General features: G+C 35.3%; 1 protein-coding gene across 1 annotated transcript; it reads left to right on the plus strand.

Annotated features, from left to right (window-relative positions):
- Positions 1-8,097: 8,097 nt before the first annotated feature.
- On the plus strand, positions 8,098-17,023 carry LOC135170525 (uncharacterized). Its single transcript, XM_064136441.1, has 6 exons — positions 8,098-8,755; positions 11,992-12,200; positions 14,070-14,205; positions 14,701-14,834; positions 15,093-15,324; positions 16,583-17,023. The coding sequence occupies exons 1-6, from the start codon at positions 8,701-8,703 to the stop codon at positions 16,693-16,695; spliced, it is 879 nt and encodes a 292-aa protein (XP_063992511.1). The 5' UTR covers positions 8,098-8,700; the 3' UTR covers positions 16,696-17,023.
- The last annotated feature ends 2,575 nt before the right edge of the window (positions 17,024-19,598 follow it).

The raw sequence follows: 19,598 nt of genomic DNA on the forward strand, positions 1-19,598 counted from the left end.
ACCCCTATCTCTCACCCTCCAGCAACGTCAACTCAAAATTCTCATTTTTCAAACCCTCAAATTTATAAAAATTCTACTACTAATCAAAGTTACTAATCAAAAAAATTTCCAGAGGATTTATTTTAATCCTCATTTCGAATAAAGGTCTCGACATTAATTGAAATGAGGATTAAAATAAATGCTCTGTCATTTTATTAGATACCAGAGTAAACGTACTCGTTTTTAATAATCCACAAAATAAAAGAATTTTATTTCCTTGTCTGGGAGTACAATTTATTAAGAACAAAAAAATTTATTAAGTCGTGTCCAATGCGATTCGAAAAGTGAAGTCTACAAAAATTCCTGGGAGATATTAAGGGATGATCACAACTATTAGAGGATCGGAGAGGGGTAGAGAGTGGACATTTGGGTCTGATGATGAGGAAGGGTCTTGAGTGGGACTGTTTGCAGGAAAATCTTCTAAATGAGAGTTGTTTATCGAGGAAAATCAGGTTTTAAGGAGGAAAAAATGTGTTTCTAATGCTGGAATTTCGAGGTAAACAACAATTTTAATCCGAAACCCAACAAATTGGGCACAGTAATTTACGCATCAACTACAAACGTAAAAGACTTTTTCTCTACAGCACAAAATGGCGTGATAAACGTAGTTTACATTGCGGTTTACTGTGTGTGGAGAATACATAAACATCCTTGAACTAACCTGATTCAACTCGAGATGTCTCATTTATATTGATTCATGGAATATGTATCTCCATTGGGAGGAAAGTTATGAGAATGCCGTTGGAACTTGTGGATATTGAAATAACAATTTCAGATGCTTGAGACTACACTAGACTGGATTGCACGTATGTATGGTGTGTACATTCTTCCGGAATTCCTTGTGACATTCTAGGTACGACAAAGCCTACAATGTAGTTTACTGTGGCACAAACGGGCTGCGTACAACGTCGCTGGGGAGATTAGAATTTTACCCAGGCACATACCGATGTGTCTTGGTGATAAACACATATTTAAGAGAAAAATCTGGGAAAATATTTCTATTCAATTTCAAAACACGTACCTTCAATTTGCTGGCAATATCCTCATATCGGTGGACGATTAAGGTACACGAAGGGAAAAGTCGAAGAGAAGTTACTGTGCACTGAAATCAAAGTACAAAATGATAAAGTACTGAAATGTCTTCTTACTATAAATTTTGTGCTACATTTTGTAATTAATTATATGTGAGTTCGTAAAATTAAGGAAACAGAACTATAAACTTTGAAGGTCTATCATTTTTTATTTGAGTTTAAATGAAATAAAAAATAATAATTGAAAAAAATTTGAAAATTAAATTTTTAATTTGAAAAAAATAATTGAAATCTTTTAATAATTTCGTTCTAGATCAGTTCATTTTACTGTACCGCACAGCAATTTTTCGTTAACTCATTATAATTGGTTAATGATGAGCGCCGTCATGGCGCCTGTTGCATCAGCCATTTATCGTCCATCTTGTCGTCGCTTTGGTCTTTGAGATCTCGAGATCGTTTGTCAATTTGACGACTGCACTCGAAATTTGAACACATAATCATAAAATAAAATTGCTCTCACTTAAATCGTCTATTGCTCATTAACTTGGTTTTCAATTAAAATCTAATGTAATTAAGAAAAAAAATTCTCTCCGTGTGTCTTGGAAAATCAACCATCAACGAGTTCTTAATCTTATGAATTCGAAAATCTATACCGCACGTGATTTCTACGGAATTTTACATTACGACGTGCGTAAAAGGCAAATGAAGTACGCACCCACGTGCGTAATTTGGCGTTTACTGCACTGAGTCACGTTAAATGCGTTTACTGAAGCTGTAATTTACGATGTTTTAGACGTACATTACGCTGTGATAAACATAAACGACACTTTGTTTAGAGGTAATTTAGCTTTTTATTTTCCCCGTAAAAGACGTTTTTTAAGGCCGAAATTCTCATTGTTATGATGGGAAAGGCGTCAAATATTTATTGACGTTGACAGTACATTATCCTTATCAAAATGTAGTTTACATTTAACGAAATGTGGATTACAACTGAGTTTTTATTTGTTGAAAAATTATTTTCTCCGCACAGAACGGTCAACGACTAGAGTTGAAATGCCCCAACTAGAGATGAAATTCACCAGGTAATTTTCTTCATTCATATTGGAGGAAAATTCTGCAGTTTTTTAGACTCACGAGGGAGCATTTTAAATCAACATCTTGGGTAATTAAAGAAAATTATTTGCAGCAACCTTAATGAAGTCAATAGACTGAACAATTTTTTAAAGCCAGGAACCTGGATTTATGGGTATGAATTTATTTTAAAGTCGACTGGGTACTTTGAAAAAAAAATTGTGGCTCATGAATTGGAGGGTCTGGAGTATTTTTACGATTTTAAGGAGCCAATGACATTATCGATTTTTGTTATAAACTGGTGGGAAAAAGGGACATCTCATGAAGTAAAAATTATTTATCCTCAAAGGTTATCATTTTTAATATATTTATTATTATTATTTATTTCTTTTGATGTTACAAATGTCTTTTTTGTTTTACATCCTCTCCAGCCTCTCTTAAAAATCTCTTCTATTTTAACTTTGATAATCTCATATATAGCTCTATATAAACAACAAAAACAAATGTTGGAATTGTTTTAAAATATTTCGTCCAAAAAAAATATTTTCTCGTGTCAAAAATAACAATTCTTCGTCGAAACAATTTTTTTTTCTCGTTGTCATAGAGAAATATGACACAAAAAAATGGAAATTTGAATTTAGCTGATGATAGGATCCCAATTTGGGACTTATAGCCTCGAAAATAGCCCAAAAATTTCAAATTCATCGCCAAATTTTCGAATTTTCTAATATATTTAGTAGTAATACCCCAAGACCTTCAAAATTATCGGATATTTCCCGAGAGTTTCGTTGCGTAGCAACGAGAGGGATAAGTTTTGCAGGTGAAAAATCGCGAACTCGAAGCGCGAGGGTTTTTCTGCGAAACTTATCCCGATCGGTGGTACGCAGGAAACTGGAGGGAAATATCCGATTAATTTTGAAGGTCGAGGGCTATTTGGCTGGATTATTTTTTCATTCCAATTTCAATCGATTAAATGTGTGGCATTTCACGTCATATGGTATGGTTTTTCACTCGTAGTTGTGGCTTCCAGGATATATTTTCTGTCTGCACAAAATGCAGAGAATTGTTTCCAAATAGTGGCTTTTGTCTTCACCGTATTATTAGCAACATTTTTTTTAATTTTTTGATCAATAACGTCCAAGGATTCTCCTCCGAATCTGCTCACGTCGAGGTAAAGTCTTTGAACTTGATTTTTTCTAATGACAGTTTAGGGGTTTGAAACGCGTACAAATTGTTTATCAGATATTTTCATTGCTTATCAACAAACCGGGAAATATTCGAAAAATATCCGAAGTTAAACCGTTTTACTTGCACCACGTGACGGGACATGCCACCATTTTATTGGTTGAAATTGGGATGAAAAAAGTAATCAGTAAAATATTTACCAACTTTCATCGGTTCTGCGAGGACACAATCCTTATTCTCCTTCGGTTCTGTCATCTACGACACTGGTCAACTCGTGAGCATTAAACTTTACCTCAACTCTCCACCCTTATGATTTTTTTATTGTTCATCCCTCGTCTTTTTTTGCCTTTATCATAATCGCATTTGTGGATAATGGAGTAAGGATAATTTGTTATCGCCGAATGTCATGAAGCAGAAACTTTTTAAATTACTTGGTTTCCAAGAAAAGTTTTTGCGGATGGAAAGAGAAGGTATTTTACTAACGTTTGTGATGGTGGTTGAAAAATATGGGGATAGTTGGACATCCACGTATACTGCGAAAACGTCGTAATATATTTTACCTGTATGCTTTTTCTTGAATTTTTTCATTCCCAAGAACTTCATATCAGTGCACCATTGGTGACACCTTATTGTACGATTTTCCTGAATAATAAATGGTAAATGGGTAATAGATTGCTAGATCGAAGAGAAATTCTATATCGTTTCAACCCATCAGATGAATTTTTTATGTTCGCTATCTTTCGTCTTTAATTTGTTCGGTTACAGGACAAAATCCGGATCCAGTTGCCCCACGATTTAATTTCTGAATCACAAATCCCCATCAAGAACTGCCATAAAAAATTTAAAACAGATTATTGGAAATGGGTTATTTGAAATAATAATTCTGGAAATAATTGAAACTATTTTTCTACTTTATTATTTAAATCAAATAATTGTGATTGGAAGACACATTAACTCTGTACCGATTCCTTAGGGGAAGTAAGTAGATTTACAAAGGGAAACAATACCCTGGACCTTTTAGTCACATCCTCTTAAAAAATCCTATTCATTCCACTTTGTTTAGTAAAATAGTTTTTTCAATTTAAAGTATAAACACTCACAAAAAAATGAGATTGATTTTTCCTTTCTATTTATTTATTTAATAAAAAAAATCCAACACAGATGGTCAATTCCATAACATGAGTAAATCCATTTGGAAAAAATAACAGAAAAATAAATATTAATATTGACTATATTACATTCAAATCACCAAATTTATATAGTATTTCACATTGTGTGACGTCACAGGAAATTTTTGGACAGGATTTTTTCATTAGGTAGGAAGGGAACCAGGATTATTCTCAATATAATTTTACAAGAAAGTTTTTCTGAAGAAATTCATTATTGAAACTGGGATTCCAACGAGAGTTAAAATAATTCTTGATTTGAATGGAAAATATGTTTAATCGAAGTACGAAGTTGAGGGGGTGAATTATTGATTTCAAACGAGATTCGTTGACTATCGACGAATGATAGAGGTGAACATGGGAAATGAAATTTCGTTAATAGTCAGCGAATGGTTCGTTTGAATGATGAAATTCAAGCTGAATAAGGCTTCTCATATTCGTATTCGTTGATTATTAACAAATAAATATTTGATGGGCCCTAATCGTCAACCAAAATTCATTTTATCGTTACTAATAATGAATTGGCCCTATGAATCACTTGGTGATTTCATTGTACGATATAGGTGACTCCGATATTTTATCCTTAATTCGAGGACAAAGTGTTGATAATTTCAGATTATCACAGAGTTAAATAACGAATCTGTAATTAAGCTAAAACGACGCAAAAAAATTATTAATTGATTTTTAAGGACAATAATTTTGCGTTAATTAACAAAAATTGAAGGTAACCCTTAACATTACCTTTAAAGTACTATATTTCCTATGAAATTATAATTACGTTTATTATCATTAAATCAGAGATCGGAGATGTACTAATTTTTCACTAATGATTAAGACATTTTACGGAATAGAATGAATAACTCCTCTTTATAAAAAATGAAAAGTTCAAGAAGTTTTAATTTTAAAACCCTCTTAAGTCCAGAAGTTTCTTTAAGATCTCTTTTATTCCGAAAAAATTATGCGATAATTTCGTACTTTGTCCTGCGGTCTCACCTGACAATTCCCCGAAGGTTTCGCATTTCTTCACTTTCAGTTCCATAAAAAATTACTGTCGAACCATTTTCCATCGCGGATTACGCGAAATCTTCTGTAATCTCTACAAAATATTCTCTTCCATACGGAACCCAGATTTGCAATGAAATATCGCATAACAAATAGGATCAAATTTTTTTTTTTCCTCGAAAGGAGAAAAAGTTTCTTTCCTCCGTGAACTTCCCTTGTTATTGAAAAAAAGTACGCGTTACGTGATGTTGAAAAAAATGCATATGCTGTCGTCGTTTGCTAACGATGCGTCAAAATAGAAATTTCGAGTTCATTCTAATGTTGAATCCACAGCGGCCATGAGACTGCAAAAAAAAACAAAAGTGATAACTTATAAAAATAAAAATCTTAACAATTTTTCTTCAAAATCATGACTTAATATAAAATAATAATCACAATCACATGTCATCTCTGTGAATCGTTTGGCGAGTAAATCCAATTAAATTCTCTTAAGAAAGTGCCGCCGTGTGACATTAAAATATGGCCGTCCCACCACCGGAAATTTAATGTCATCGTGATTTTTCCTCCCTGAAGTCGCTGGTTTCAAAAATTTTCAAACTTTGATCTCGTGAATGTGGAAACAAAGAAGTTATGTTCAATAACAAATTACCAAATAATTTATTAAATTGTCAGCTGAGAGACTGCTATTGTAGAACAAAACACTCCCTAAATTGAGTATTAAAGTAGGCAAAGGGCCAGCGAGTGCCGACAACACACTGGAGAATCCTTTCGTAATTAATGGAATGATTGATATATGTAAAAAAACATACGCCCCTCGTTAGTTATGCAACAAAAGTGCGTACTCACTCCATGACTTTGACAGACCGACGTGTGCCTGTTTCCTCTAGCTAATGAGGCTGTATTAAAAAATCGATGCAACAGTTTCCCCACAATTTTTCGATTTTTTATTTATTTTTTCAGAGACAAACTGAACAAAAATTCACAATTTCGTTTGACTTTTCCATGAAATTAAAATATTCCCGGAGCCCTAGAAAAATCGGATTTACATCTCAAGAATCGAATGGCACCAGCCTAATTGCCCCAGCTACATTATTTAATCAAAAATTAATTAATTAATTAGTTAAAATAATTCACAAATTAAGTTGACAAATTAATTTGATTAATTTATTTAATTACTAAAATGAGAAATGTTTGGTGCGAAGAATCATGAGATAATGCAATCACCAAGATGAAGAGCTCCAGCTCCAGGATGACTCACTCGGTGATGTCGAGCAGTCGAATATTTGAATTTTCACGCGATTGTCAACTCCCTGAGGAACAATAGTTTGGCACTCAATGGAAGACTTTATGTATATAATTGAACCACTGGTTCGTTATTTATATAATAGAGGTGCGTACGTGTCCTGGCGGCCGTAAGAAGATACGTGCCCCTATTATTTACCTAATGATACCTGAAAATACGAATTTTCAGCTCATTTCAACCCCTTGAATTGAGACTTTCTCTTTGAAAATAAAAACCAGAAAGGAATAATGCAGTGGTGAAAATTCTTTTAATTTCCATAGAAAACATGATGAGTAATTCATATTTAAAATATGCCCTGAAGTCCCTTCAGATTTCTGGAAAAATGTCTGTCGAAATTCGAGTTTTGCGGTGAATTCCAGGAGCTTTCATGAGCTTTCACCAAACCTGAAATGAAAATTTCACAAGTTAAATGGATTTGAAGACATCAAATATTTAAAAATAGATATAAATAAGTAGAAAATGTTCATGTTATGCCAGACCCTCGTCATTTTTTTTATTCTCGTTGAAGACTAATTTTAAAATTAGTAATATCTGGTTTAAATGGTGTGTGTCAGTGAAAAATACTGCGAGCTTCACTGGCCAAAGTTCACGAAGAACATCTGTCTATGATATTCGACAGGTTATTATTCTTACACTGCGGATTTCTCCATAATTTTCCCGATACTACATTAATATATTTATTTTAATTATATTCAATACTCGATATTTCACCGATCCTATCGATAAAAAATTCATCGTCCCCCGATACTAATATTTATTAACATTTATCTTCAATGATTACGTAGCCCATATTTACACTTCGCGTTCGATCTTGTCCTCGAAAAATCCCAAACATCGAGACTATCGATATCTCGAAAGTCACACCAACTCTCCATTGGTTCCCTCATCTGTCGCGGCTAATTTGAATCGCGAGCTCATTTAACGTCCCTCATTTTCCTATTTTCCCTCATAATTTTCATAATTACACCGCACATTCAGTCTCATTAATTAAATAAATCATACCCTCCCCCGGTAAATGCCTCAAGAATTTGAATTTCGTATTCCTCCAGGAAACACCCTACGCCTCCCTTTCTATCCAAACCTCTATCCTCATCGAAAACCCTAACGAAATATTAAAACACAAATTTCCAGCTCATTTCCACCCTTTCAATCCACACCCCTCATTCGAAACTGAACAAAATAGAAAAAAAAAAATTCCAAAGGGTGAATCCGCAAAATTCAGCTTGAAAAAAAATTCCAAAGGGTGAATCCGTAAAATTCAGCTTGAAACTAATGTATTGATATCCCGCCACGATGACAATCAGATTTCCACCCCTCTGACTCGTTTCGCGGGCAAATTCAATTAAATTCCCTTAAGAAACTCCTTAGGGTTTAAGATACAGAGGCGTTGAAAGAAGAGAGCGTAGAGGTAAGTGGGAAGAAAGAAAAAAAAAAACTATAATGATGGGGGTGAAGGGGGTGCGTTCTATATCCCTTCTTCTCCTACAATACTTGATGAGGTGGTGGAAAGCGAGGATTGTGTGCGCGGGCGCGTGAGACAGGCGCAAATGCTTGCTGTTGCAGCATCCCCCGCATCAGTTGCAACTCTGAATTTCAAGAGTTCATTTTCATTCCACATCCTTACAGTATCTACTTCTACACCATTCGTCTAATTGTGAACAGTTACATTGAACATAAGACAATGTTTTTCTCAACGTTCCAGATAGTGATGCCATAAGTGAATAATTGTGTTCATCAGTGTAGGATAGAAATAATAAATTTCTACATTTGTACTTTAGATATTTTTTTTATTATCACAACTGTTTAACAATAAAATATATCACATGTTTTTAATTCATTGAGTGACGGTTATCTGGTCGACCCGAGGGAATTTTTACTGTATCGGACGTTGGAATCGACGAGGATGGATGTTAATGTTAAATTAATTTCAATCTACTGCCTTTTGGTGTTCATACCTGGTAAGCTTCAATCGTTTGTTTTGGATTTATCGAACGTTCGATATTATCGATAAGCATCGTCACTGATGGGTAATAACGCCAATCGTTGATCGAAGATTAACCAAATGCAGGGGGGGAGGGGAGGGGGTGAATTTTGATAGTTGAATTGTGGTGGAGGTGGGGAATTAAATGATGTGAGGGTGGAAATGATTTTGTTAATTCTCGTTGCATTTGCGGATTTGCTGGCGTCATTTATCGGATTACGGGGAATAAGATCAAAATAAATCGTATTAATTCCGTCAGGAGAGATAATGTGATGAACGAGGATTCGTTATTCTAAGGTTTTATTTGCGGTTGTGAATGGGTCATTGCACTCCACAGATTTAATGCTCGATTGTTATCAATACTTCATGGAGTTGATAACTCGTGACAGAAAATTTTATTTTTTAACGTTCAATTGGTTTCTGAATCGCTGGAGAAATTTGTTTGACGTCCTGTGCTTTTTTTCCTATTTGCGGTTTATTTTTTTTTTTATAATGGGGGGAAAGTGCACTCAATTTTAATTATCTCACGCACTAACGATGTTACTGTACTCATTCGGTATAAATGCTCCAGTTTTCGAGGGCTATTGGGAATGAGATACATTTGGTTTTGTGTAAACGAGATTTATTTGGGACGTCGAGAGGATGATTTTTTTACCTGAAGTTGGGGTGGGTTGATAGTTAATTTTTATGTCACTCGCGCTTTCCCCGATTGAATCTGTCCGATTGTGACACTGGAGGTCGCCACTGGGGGGGCCTTATCGCGGGATGGGGCCTGTTTGGGTTCCAAAGCTGGGGAAATTGAAGTTGAGAAATTTTCAGTGAAAAGGGAATTTAAAGTCAGACGTTTTAAAAGGGAGAAAGGACTGGGAATGAAAATTTAGTGGATTGTGAGGATTTGCGGAATTTGGGGGACGGACCGCATATTAATAATTACAAATGGCGGGTGGAATGGATGGAAAAACAAATTTTGAAGAAAGACAAATAATTTTATGTTTTTTTCGATTTTTCTGGTCACTTTCGTTCGCGCCGTTTGTGATTGTCGAAAGCGATTCCATTTTCTTTTGACTCTGTCTATTATTTTTAAGTGTTAAATTTCAATTCTCATTTTTTCTATTTCAATTTGAAAGTGAATAGCTTTTCCTTCTTTTATCGAGACTTGTTATTTTATGGTTTTTTGGGATTAAGGTTTACATTTACTTTTTTTTACATAATTTAAGTTATAATTTTTGTATCATTTAGATATTTTTAGATTTGATTTCTTTCATTTTTACTTTCGAATCGTTTTTTCTTTTTTTAAACTATTTCTCTGTTTTCAAATTTTATCTTTATTTTAGCAAAAATATTTTTATCGATGTTTTTCTCATTCAAAACAAACTGATTACAAATAATTTCTACTTATGGATTTTTAAGTCTCTTTGACATTTCGATAAATCAACTCTTCAGTGACTTTGTAAACCAAAAAAGTGATTTGTGATCAACTTTAAACTTTAATATGTGTATTTATGAAAAAAGTCTTTGGATTTTCAGGCCATCAAATCCGTTCCACTTTACTTTCTCATCTGATCTTTTATCAGATAAAAAAAATTACCGCCCGCCCCTCGATTAAAAACAATTACATCCCCCTACAATTTTGGAAATCGCAATAATCTACGAATGACTCCACGAAATTTCGTGTAAATCGTTACATATTCACGAAACTTTCGCCTAAAAATGAAAATTTCAAAGTCCCACCGGGAAAGACTGCGCCCTAAATACGCGAAGTCTTCGATCGTCTGGTTCTGAACTCGACACAAAATGGCGGTGACGTTTCAAGATGGCCGACGGAACGAACCGAGCAACCACGAGCAGCAACCGAATCCTCTCGTCTCGGCTCACTTCGACTAATCTCGTTTCTCTCTCATCATTGGCCAATGTATTCACGGCGGGAAATTCAAAATATATGACTGAGGGCGCGCCTCGCCCTCAGTCATATATTTCAACACCCGGATACGGATCTGGAGGGACTGCGCATGTGCAGCCAGGGCACAAGTGACGCGAAACCTGTTGAGCTTTTGAGTTGTGCAGTCGAGTCCGTACGCGACTATTTTGTCCTAATGAAATTATTCAAAGCGAAGTGAATTTAAATAAAATCAATCAACACTTTTACATTGAATAAATAAGACAACATTCTATTAAAGGGAAACAATTATTTAAACAATAATTTAATATCATTTATCACACATTAACTCCAACTGTCTCAACTATTTCCTCCTGAACTACAAATTTTTGTACTAAAGCCAGATGAACATTAACAAAAAATATTCAACATTTATTTGAATAACATTTATTGCTCCTGCGCTTCATCAAGATCGAATGGAAGAGTGGACCTGCCGATGTCAAAGGCGTCGATTATCCAAAAGATCTTTGAACATTTACCCGAGAACCAGAATGCAATTGGAGTCAGTTTATTGCAGTGAGATGGGCAACTGATAATCCCATCTTACTCGGTGTAATCTGAAGCTGGTGATCGCTGGTTGCGAGGAAGCTTCATCAGCAGTGATTAGGATAGGGCCGATCACTACGAGTCACATCGTTATGGTATGGTATCAGATACCGCTTATCTTTTGAAGACGATAAAAGATTAATTGGGTAATATTCGCAAAGGGAATGACCCTGAGACCTAAATCACCATCAAATCAGTTAACGATGGTCTAAAGACACTTCAGACACTTCAGATTTGCCGTGTCATCAAATGATGCTGAGGAAGAATTACGGAAATGGGAAGTCACATCGGACCTCAGAAAAATACTAATCGTTACAACAATTATTATTATTATTATTAATAATAATTAGTCCAGTTCACATTGAGATTTTTTTACAAGTGATAAAATTAAATTTACTGTACCTTATATGCAATAAATAGTTTATTCACATTTCACATAGTTGTTTCAATGTGTGAGAAGAAATTGATCTTCTCCTTTGAATTTTACAATTGTAAAATTCATTTTGCAATTGTAATACTTGAAATATTTATAAGAAAAGATTATACGATAGTGGATTATGACCTCAACTAATTTAAGGAGGACCTCGAGTGGAGGACGAGTCTCACTGTACATTTGATTTGTAAATATCATTTGCAATGTACGAAAATGTGATTCTGTCGCTCCGGCTAAATAAAGAGTCAATTGATTTTTTTTCTTTAGCGAAATATTAATGAAACAATTTATATTTCAGGAACGTTGGGTGTGAAAAACGTTAAAATCATTGTACCGCCAATCGTGAGATCTGGAGATACAGTATCACTAACGTGTCTGTATGATCTTGAAAAAGGCCCACTTTACACTATTAAATGGTATCTGAATGATCAGGAATTTTATCAATATGTACCGAAGGCTGAACAACCGCAGAACAGCTATCTCATCTGGAAGGACATGAAAATTGACGTAAGTTTACATTATTATTTACATTTTCATAAATAACAGGCGTACAATTTACATAAAATTAATTACATACCTCTTGAACTGATGGTTGAACATTAGAGTGGATGAAGAAATTCATGAAAATATTTCTAAAAAAATATATAAATTATTGTGTAATGAATTGAAGTGTTTGATTTATTGTTTAAGATCAAATCTTAAATTTTTTTATATATTAAAAGCATCTAATAATGAACGGTAAAATTGTGTCCTACAAATGGTGTTATTAAACATGGGAAACATCTCGAAAGACCGTTCCAGCGTCGGCTGAATCTGTCGTTGGCTCCGTTGTATTATCACGTCATAAATGACCACACCAGCGCGCCGTCAAACAAGCATTTATAATGGATATCAATCATAGTGAATTACATTGTTTACCTAATGAGGTATGGAAATGCTATGGTGAAGCCTGTCCCCGGGGGTAATAGTATTGTGTCCCGAGCAACGGCAGCGAGAAACTCAATGTGTGAGGGGGTGAACAAAAAGACTGAATAATAGCCTACGGTGCAGTCATTATTCCAGGTAAGTATTTCCAATAATTTACAGTATTTGAGTCCGCTAATCATGGGAAGGCATTGTTCAAGTATACCTGGTGGTGCTGGTCAAGAATCGATTCAAATATTTTGCCCTGGGTGACTAACTCTAGGGCCTTTCTCGAAGATTTTTTTCTCATCGTCCATTATTTCATTATTTCCTGCAATGAAAGTGCTCAGAAAGTAAAAGGTGAGAGCATCTACGGGGAGCCAAAGTAGTCTCGTCAAGAGTACGTTCTATATTTGTCCAGGATTAATGAAGATCTCGTGCTGCGTGGAAATTCTCCTGCGACTAAAAAAAAACCTAATGAAGGAGACATTGAATGAATCCAATATCTTAGAGAATTAAGAAAAAAAAATCTGAAAAAATAATGTCAAATGATATGTTCTGACATCATTTTTGACTGTAAAATAAAAAATTCTTGACAAAACATTTGATATGGGTGTTAAAACGCAAAACATAAATTGTTAACAGAAATTGGACAGTCAAATCAATGATTTAAACAACATATGCTAATGAAATTACTTTTTACGACTAAATGTCGAGACGAATCCATGAAAAAACGGCAGGAAAAAATAATAAAAAAAGCGCCTAAAATTTCAAGCCTGTGCGCGCCTGCGTATTAAGCAGCCGCTGCAGTAGCCGGAGACTGCGCAACTCCACCTCGAAGGAGTGGGGAGAAGCGGCGACGAAGTGGGGATACTGGGCGGAGTCAATGACTATATAAGAGACGACGCAGCGATGACAAATTCAGTCTTCACCCAAGCTCTCGTCTTTGTCACACCAATGAGAAGACAAGATTCAACAAAACCTGAATGCAATCATTGAAATGGAAACTCCTTAGATCAGGTTGAAGTCGGTTTCTGCCCTCATGGAAGACACAGCAGTTCAGAGTCAGAGAGGCGTAAAATTATTTGATGTCATAGTTTACCTTGAGGACCTTGAAGACCTTTTCACAAAAGTTGAGAGAGACTGGAGAACTTTATTCTAAGTATCATATAGTTATATATTTTATTGTCTATTTCTTTAAATAAACAACTGCTGTCATAATTAATATCGGAACCCTTTATTGATCCCTTTTTGAACCCCAGGGGATTTTCCCACACGTCATCGCCGGAGGGTCACCCCAAGGTCTGTCTACAATAAACCCTCTTGGGTCCGTCACCCTATTATCCTCAACAAGAAGAGTCTGTTGGCCAGACATCGACTAAATCCCTCAAAATAAAAGAATGTTAATTTATTGAATCACTTAAATTTTCTGGCTCCAGCACACTCGTATGAACTTTATATTATCTTTAACAGGTTTCCAAATCTGATAGCCATGATGTGACTCTCTTCAATGTGTCCAGAGAAATGACCGGATTCTATAAATGTGAAATCACTGAAGACTACCCTTCATATCATACGGCCATACTCGGTGGACGAATGCAAGTAGCAGGTGCGTTCAAAAATCGTGATTTATTATTTGAGTCTACTGTACTAATACGAAGACACATTCCACACGGCCCCTCTCACACCGATACTTATCGTGACTGTCCAGAGTAAATTAAAAATTTCGTGCCCCCTTTCCGCCAAAATTCCCTTTTTTTTTTAAATTTTTCTGGCAAAGTTATGATGGGATTAATGTGAAAATTGTAATTTTTCAATATCTAAAATGAGGGTGATGACGCGCTTCACGCGCTCTATTTGAATTTCCCGCCTCGAATATGGCCACGTGATAGCCGCGGTCATAAAAAAAATTTGAAGATAACTATAATCAGAGAGGAAAAATTTCCGCTTTTCGTTGATGTCTATTTTGTCTTTACGTTTTGAGTAAGAATTTCCCGTCAATTCGATCGATCATAAACCAGAAGAATGAAAAAAAAATGAAGTCTTTAGTCATGAGCTGAACGGTCCTGTCTTCATCCCAAAAATAACTATTTTCCCGATTTAGTTGTTCCAGAGGACGATCCAGTACTAATTCTTGGAAGACGCCGTTTATCACCAGGTGACACATTGAGAGCTAACTGTACCTCGGGAGCAGGTTCTCCTGCTCCAAACATAACGTGGACTATCAATGGTACCCCGGTAATTATCAGTTTTCAATTCTACTGAACAAATGATTCTAATCTACCCCAAGAAATATTCAGTAGAAGTTAAGGAACACTTTAAGGTATCCAACATGTAGAATTGTCTTCCAGCAATTTTTGTAGTAATTGCAGTGATTCACTTGAGCAAAGAAGAAGATCCTTAAGTAATTGCTGGTGAAGAATGTCTTTAAGAACATTTTAGACGGCCAGAAAAAGGTAATCAGTCAGTACTAAGACTCATTCCCTCATGTTTCAGAGAAATGACTCGTTGATTACTCGAAGGGAAATCTTGGAGACGAATCAAATGTGGGAAAGCACATCGGACTTGGAATTGAAGCTCTCTAGTGATCACTTTCAAGACAGCCAACTTCGATTGCGTTGTTTTGTTTCTATAGATGGTGTTTACACTTCCACAGCCGAAACTGTAATTACAGAGGATAAACCGTTAATTGCCTCCATCACTGGTGATGCATCACCTCACAGTCACCGTAAGTATGAGACTCTATCGTATTGAGATTTAACATGATATCGAGTGGTAAATCTCGGAGTTAGATGACCAGGAACCCGAGTTCCTTTGCCCTCGTCTTCTCATAAAATAGTGTTTCTTAATTTCCCCACATTTTTTTGACATTGACAAGCTCATCTTCTGCATTACCATCTTGTCGTACTCTTCGATAATCGTATACTAATTAATTGGTGGGATCGAAATGAGGCCCCAAATGATCGATTACTCGCAGAAGACAGATAAAACAGTGGCACCAGAACGTCCTTCAGTCCCTAATTATGAAAAAAACATTTCCGATTTCCTGAGTAAGTCCCTCCAGATGTCCCCCGACCTGCGAATCAGCATCAGTTTGGCAGCAGTCGACAGCGATCGCTGGAGGGATTCTCTCTGGGAATCAGGCGGTCTCCGACCGCTTCCCAACACCAAAGATACAACACCAAAGCCTTGTATCGATGATTCAAAAGTGAGGTATCATTCAGTACTAATTCGGACACCACTACTAAGACGTCTGGGGCCCAGGGTAAGTACAATCCCCTCTTCCCTAATCTAAAGAACAGATCTTGCAGAGTTACCTCTGTCCTTTCTGCTCAGCAAAGCTCTCTTAAGACATTCGTACCTTCGTACAACATAAGTCGTACCTTCTGGGGTCGACCCATCATCTGTACTTCTCCATGTCATATGATGTGAGGAAGTACAGACGTCTTCTTCCCTCCCCTGACAAGGGTTCATTCCCTTCATCAATTTGTCAGTAATTTCTCGAAAGAGATTGCGGACATATTTTCATCAAAACCTTTTGGTTAATATTGCTTCAGAGGTTCACCAAACTGCTACCAAATTTGATTGTCTTCATCAAACTTGATGGTCTTCTTTTCGAAGATGCAGTTCACGATTTATTGCTCCTCGTGCCTCAAAATCTTGATCAACATTCTCGTCTCCATCAGATCTTCTCGATCATTTGTGACTTCCTTTCATCCTCTTCTGTAACATCTTCTCATACTTCCTTGTAAAGACCAGAAGTCTCGACAAATCGGAGGTGTCCAGGACTTCCTAATCCTCTCGTCCTGGGTCTGATGATCCTTTCTATCTGGTGTCATGTCTCCAATTTCGTTTCTTGCCTCACATTATTTCCTTCGCGTCGTGTGGTATTTTAATTTGGAACCAAACTTTTCGGCTTCTAATTATTTATCTGTCAAGTTTCTTCGTTGAAACTTTGAATTCTGTAGTTTGTTGTATTCTTTCAGGTGCCAACGGATGCGATGCAACATTCTGGATACCTCAATCTGCAGCCTATCTCCGGGGAAGAGAATTTTCCCTCGCAGTATCCATCCTCCTGCTCAGTGACTTATGCAGATAGCTCAATTACTGATTGAAAAGTCACTGACATCGTCCATGTAAACCTAGTAGTCTAGGGCTTCCAGTTACAAATATATGAAGGGAATGATATGTATGGAGTAGATAGAGAATGATTTTCATTAAATAACTGAGTAAAAGTCGTCATATATGTGACGGTATTCTCATTGAATGATTCATTGAGACCGCAAGAGCGGGATAAGGATACGTTATGTTAGGAAACAAAGTGATAAAAACAGTTTACTTTCAAGCATGTTATCTTTTGATGTAAATTGTTGACAAAGCATTAATAAAGTAAGAAAACGATGGTAAGTTATAATCAAATTGTAGTTATTCATTATTTTTCATCTATTATTTTTAGTCTCCTGTTATCAACCCTCGAATAATCCCGATTCTTAAAAATTTGCAATAACTCCCTGTCTAAGAGTGATAGCGAATTTTTTGTCATGACATTTGTTGGAGTAGTCAATTCACTCCACAAAAAAGGTTCTGACAAAATTTTCAAATTTCTCGACGACGTTCTCCTGAAGACAGTTTTTTGGAATGTCCTCGAAAATCTTTTGAGCATCTTCAGAAGACTCGTTGGTCAAATTGGATTTTTTTACTGTGGAATTGTTTTAAATTTTAAACTGCTCGGCTCGAATGTCTAATTTTTTATTGAAAAATGAATTGAATGACAGTCTGTCACGCTTATTCCTCATTGCGAACATAATTAAATTCAAAACTCACTTATGTTTTAAATTTTCAATCATGATTGTCAATCATTGTTCTGTGAAATATTGATTTTACCATAGACCACTGAATCAAATTGTAATTTTTTAAAATTATTTCTTAAAGAAGAAACGATTTAGAAATTGAGGAAAAAATTACGATTTCAAATATGATCCAGTTTCCTAAAAATTTTCTGCAGTTTTTGATAATCTTCGTATTAACTAAAAGGGTAAAACTCCCTCAAAAATCCCTGGAGACATAAATTTCATATTTTTCGTCTCAAAATTGATATAAATCAGATACATTTTGGGTCACCCGATGTAACGTTTACGTGGAGGTGACAAAAACAAGACAACAATTTCACACAGTCCTCTCTCCACTCGATTCCTTTACTGTAGAACTACGTGACAAGCGCCCATTCCTGGTGAACCTATAGTTCACTGCGCGGGAGCAGCCTAAAAGGACACCAAGCGACCATCCCAGATAGACATCGAGACAGGGTAATCACCGGATTACCAATTTGGAATTTACTCTGTTACGAATGCGACACCATCTCCAAAGTTGAACAGAAGATCTAAATGGATTCTGAACAACTTCGCTTTTATTTATTTTCCCTGAAAACTAATTAATCAATGAAACATTGTCGACTCCCCTTCTGATGTTCCATTCCAATTAATGAGTTTTAAAATACACTGACTGATAAGCTTTTGCGACGTCTAATGACAGAACAATGAAGAATAAATAACTTGAAAAAAATTTTCCTGCAAAAGCGATTTACTGAATAAAAATAAAAATAAATATTTAGATGCATTTAGGTATGAGAATTGCATATTTAATGACAACATTTTTTTCTTGATGCAAAATAAAATTGCGTTTCATGAGCTCGAAAATCTCATTTGCTGAATATTGCTCGTGTCTATCGCGAAATGAAGCGGTCGAAGACTTTGAAATTTTTAACATCGTGTTGGCATACACCCAGTTGCCGGATGATTCAATTTTGGTGTCACTGGTGCCTCGTAAAATTTTTTCCAAGGGGAGATTACTGAGAACATCCCTTAAGGGAAATCATAAATTATTTTGTTTGTCATTTTTATAAAAATTGGTTGACAATTGCACTCTGGATAAGTGAGGGTTTTTCCAAACTTTATTTGTTTCTGATATTTATGTTTTCTTCTACTTTTTCATGTCGTAGCTTTGTCCGCATTTTCAACGTTTCCAAAATATTTTATATTATTTCGATTTTACAAATAATTTTAGTTTACTCCCGTTAGAAAATCATTAAATGTTGAAAACAATCGTACCGCTGGTAAAAAAAAATTAATTAAATAAAACTGATGATTGCGAACAAAATCGTGTCTTTTTTCATTCTTCACAATTTGTTAATTCACCGTAAGAGCAGAGTAAACATGATAATATTCGTCTGTAGAATGAAAACAATTATTTAATTTATCATTTCTGTTTAAATAAATAATTAAAAATCCAACCTAAGATTGACCTAGAGATGAGCAATAATTAATAGCTTTCAATAGTGTCAGTCCATGTCAACAGAGAAACGTTAGTAGTTCAATAATTTATAAATTGGTCTAATTATTAGTTAGAGCAGAATGTGGCAGAAACAGGTCACCACTTAGCTTTAACATCGACCGTAGAAAAAATTATACAAAAGGATAGACTCCGTCGGTCAAACCGACACGATAGAAATCCGGCTTCCGTCTGCCGCACAAAGAGGTTACTACTTATCGTGGATTGTTAATTATCCTCCTCGGATAATTGGATGTGTACTGTGTGTTCCGTCTGTGCACAAAGGTCACTACTTACCTCTAGGTAGAGTTACCGACGGTCGAACTGCCACAACCCTCAGCAGCGCGGCAGTTTGCAAAATATTTTTATATTCCCTCCCATTTAACGCTCAATAATTGAATTTACTTTACATATAAAACACTTTAAATAATAGTTTTCTACGTATTATCCATTTTTTAAATTAAATTATCTTTCAAACTTTTCATTACGTGGAAAAAAAATTATTTTTCTGTTTTAAGATGATATTGGAAGGTTTTAATTTCGTATTCAATATCATTAACATAAAATAATTCTTGTACACAACATAAATTTTGTCCGGATGATCTGAAAAATATATTACGCCCTTTTTTTATAGTTAAAATTAAAAACAATTCATACTAAATTACTTCAGAATAA

This window comes from Diachasmimorpha longicaudata, chromosome 17 (genome assembly GCF_034640455.1).
Source record: "Diachasmimorpha longicaudata isolate KC_UGA_2023 chromosome 17, iyDiaLong2, whole genome shotgun sequence".
NCBI classification, from domain to species: Eukaryota; Metazoa; Arthropoda; class Insecta; order Hymenoptera; family Braconidae; genus Diachasmimorpha; species Diachasmimorpha longicaudata.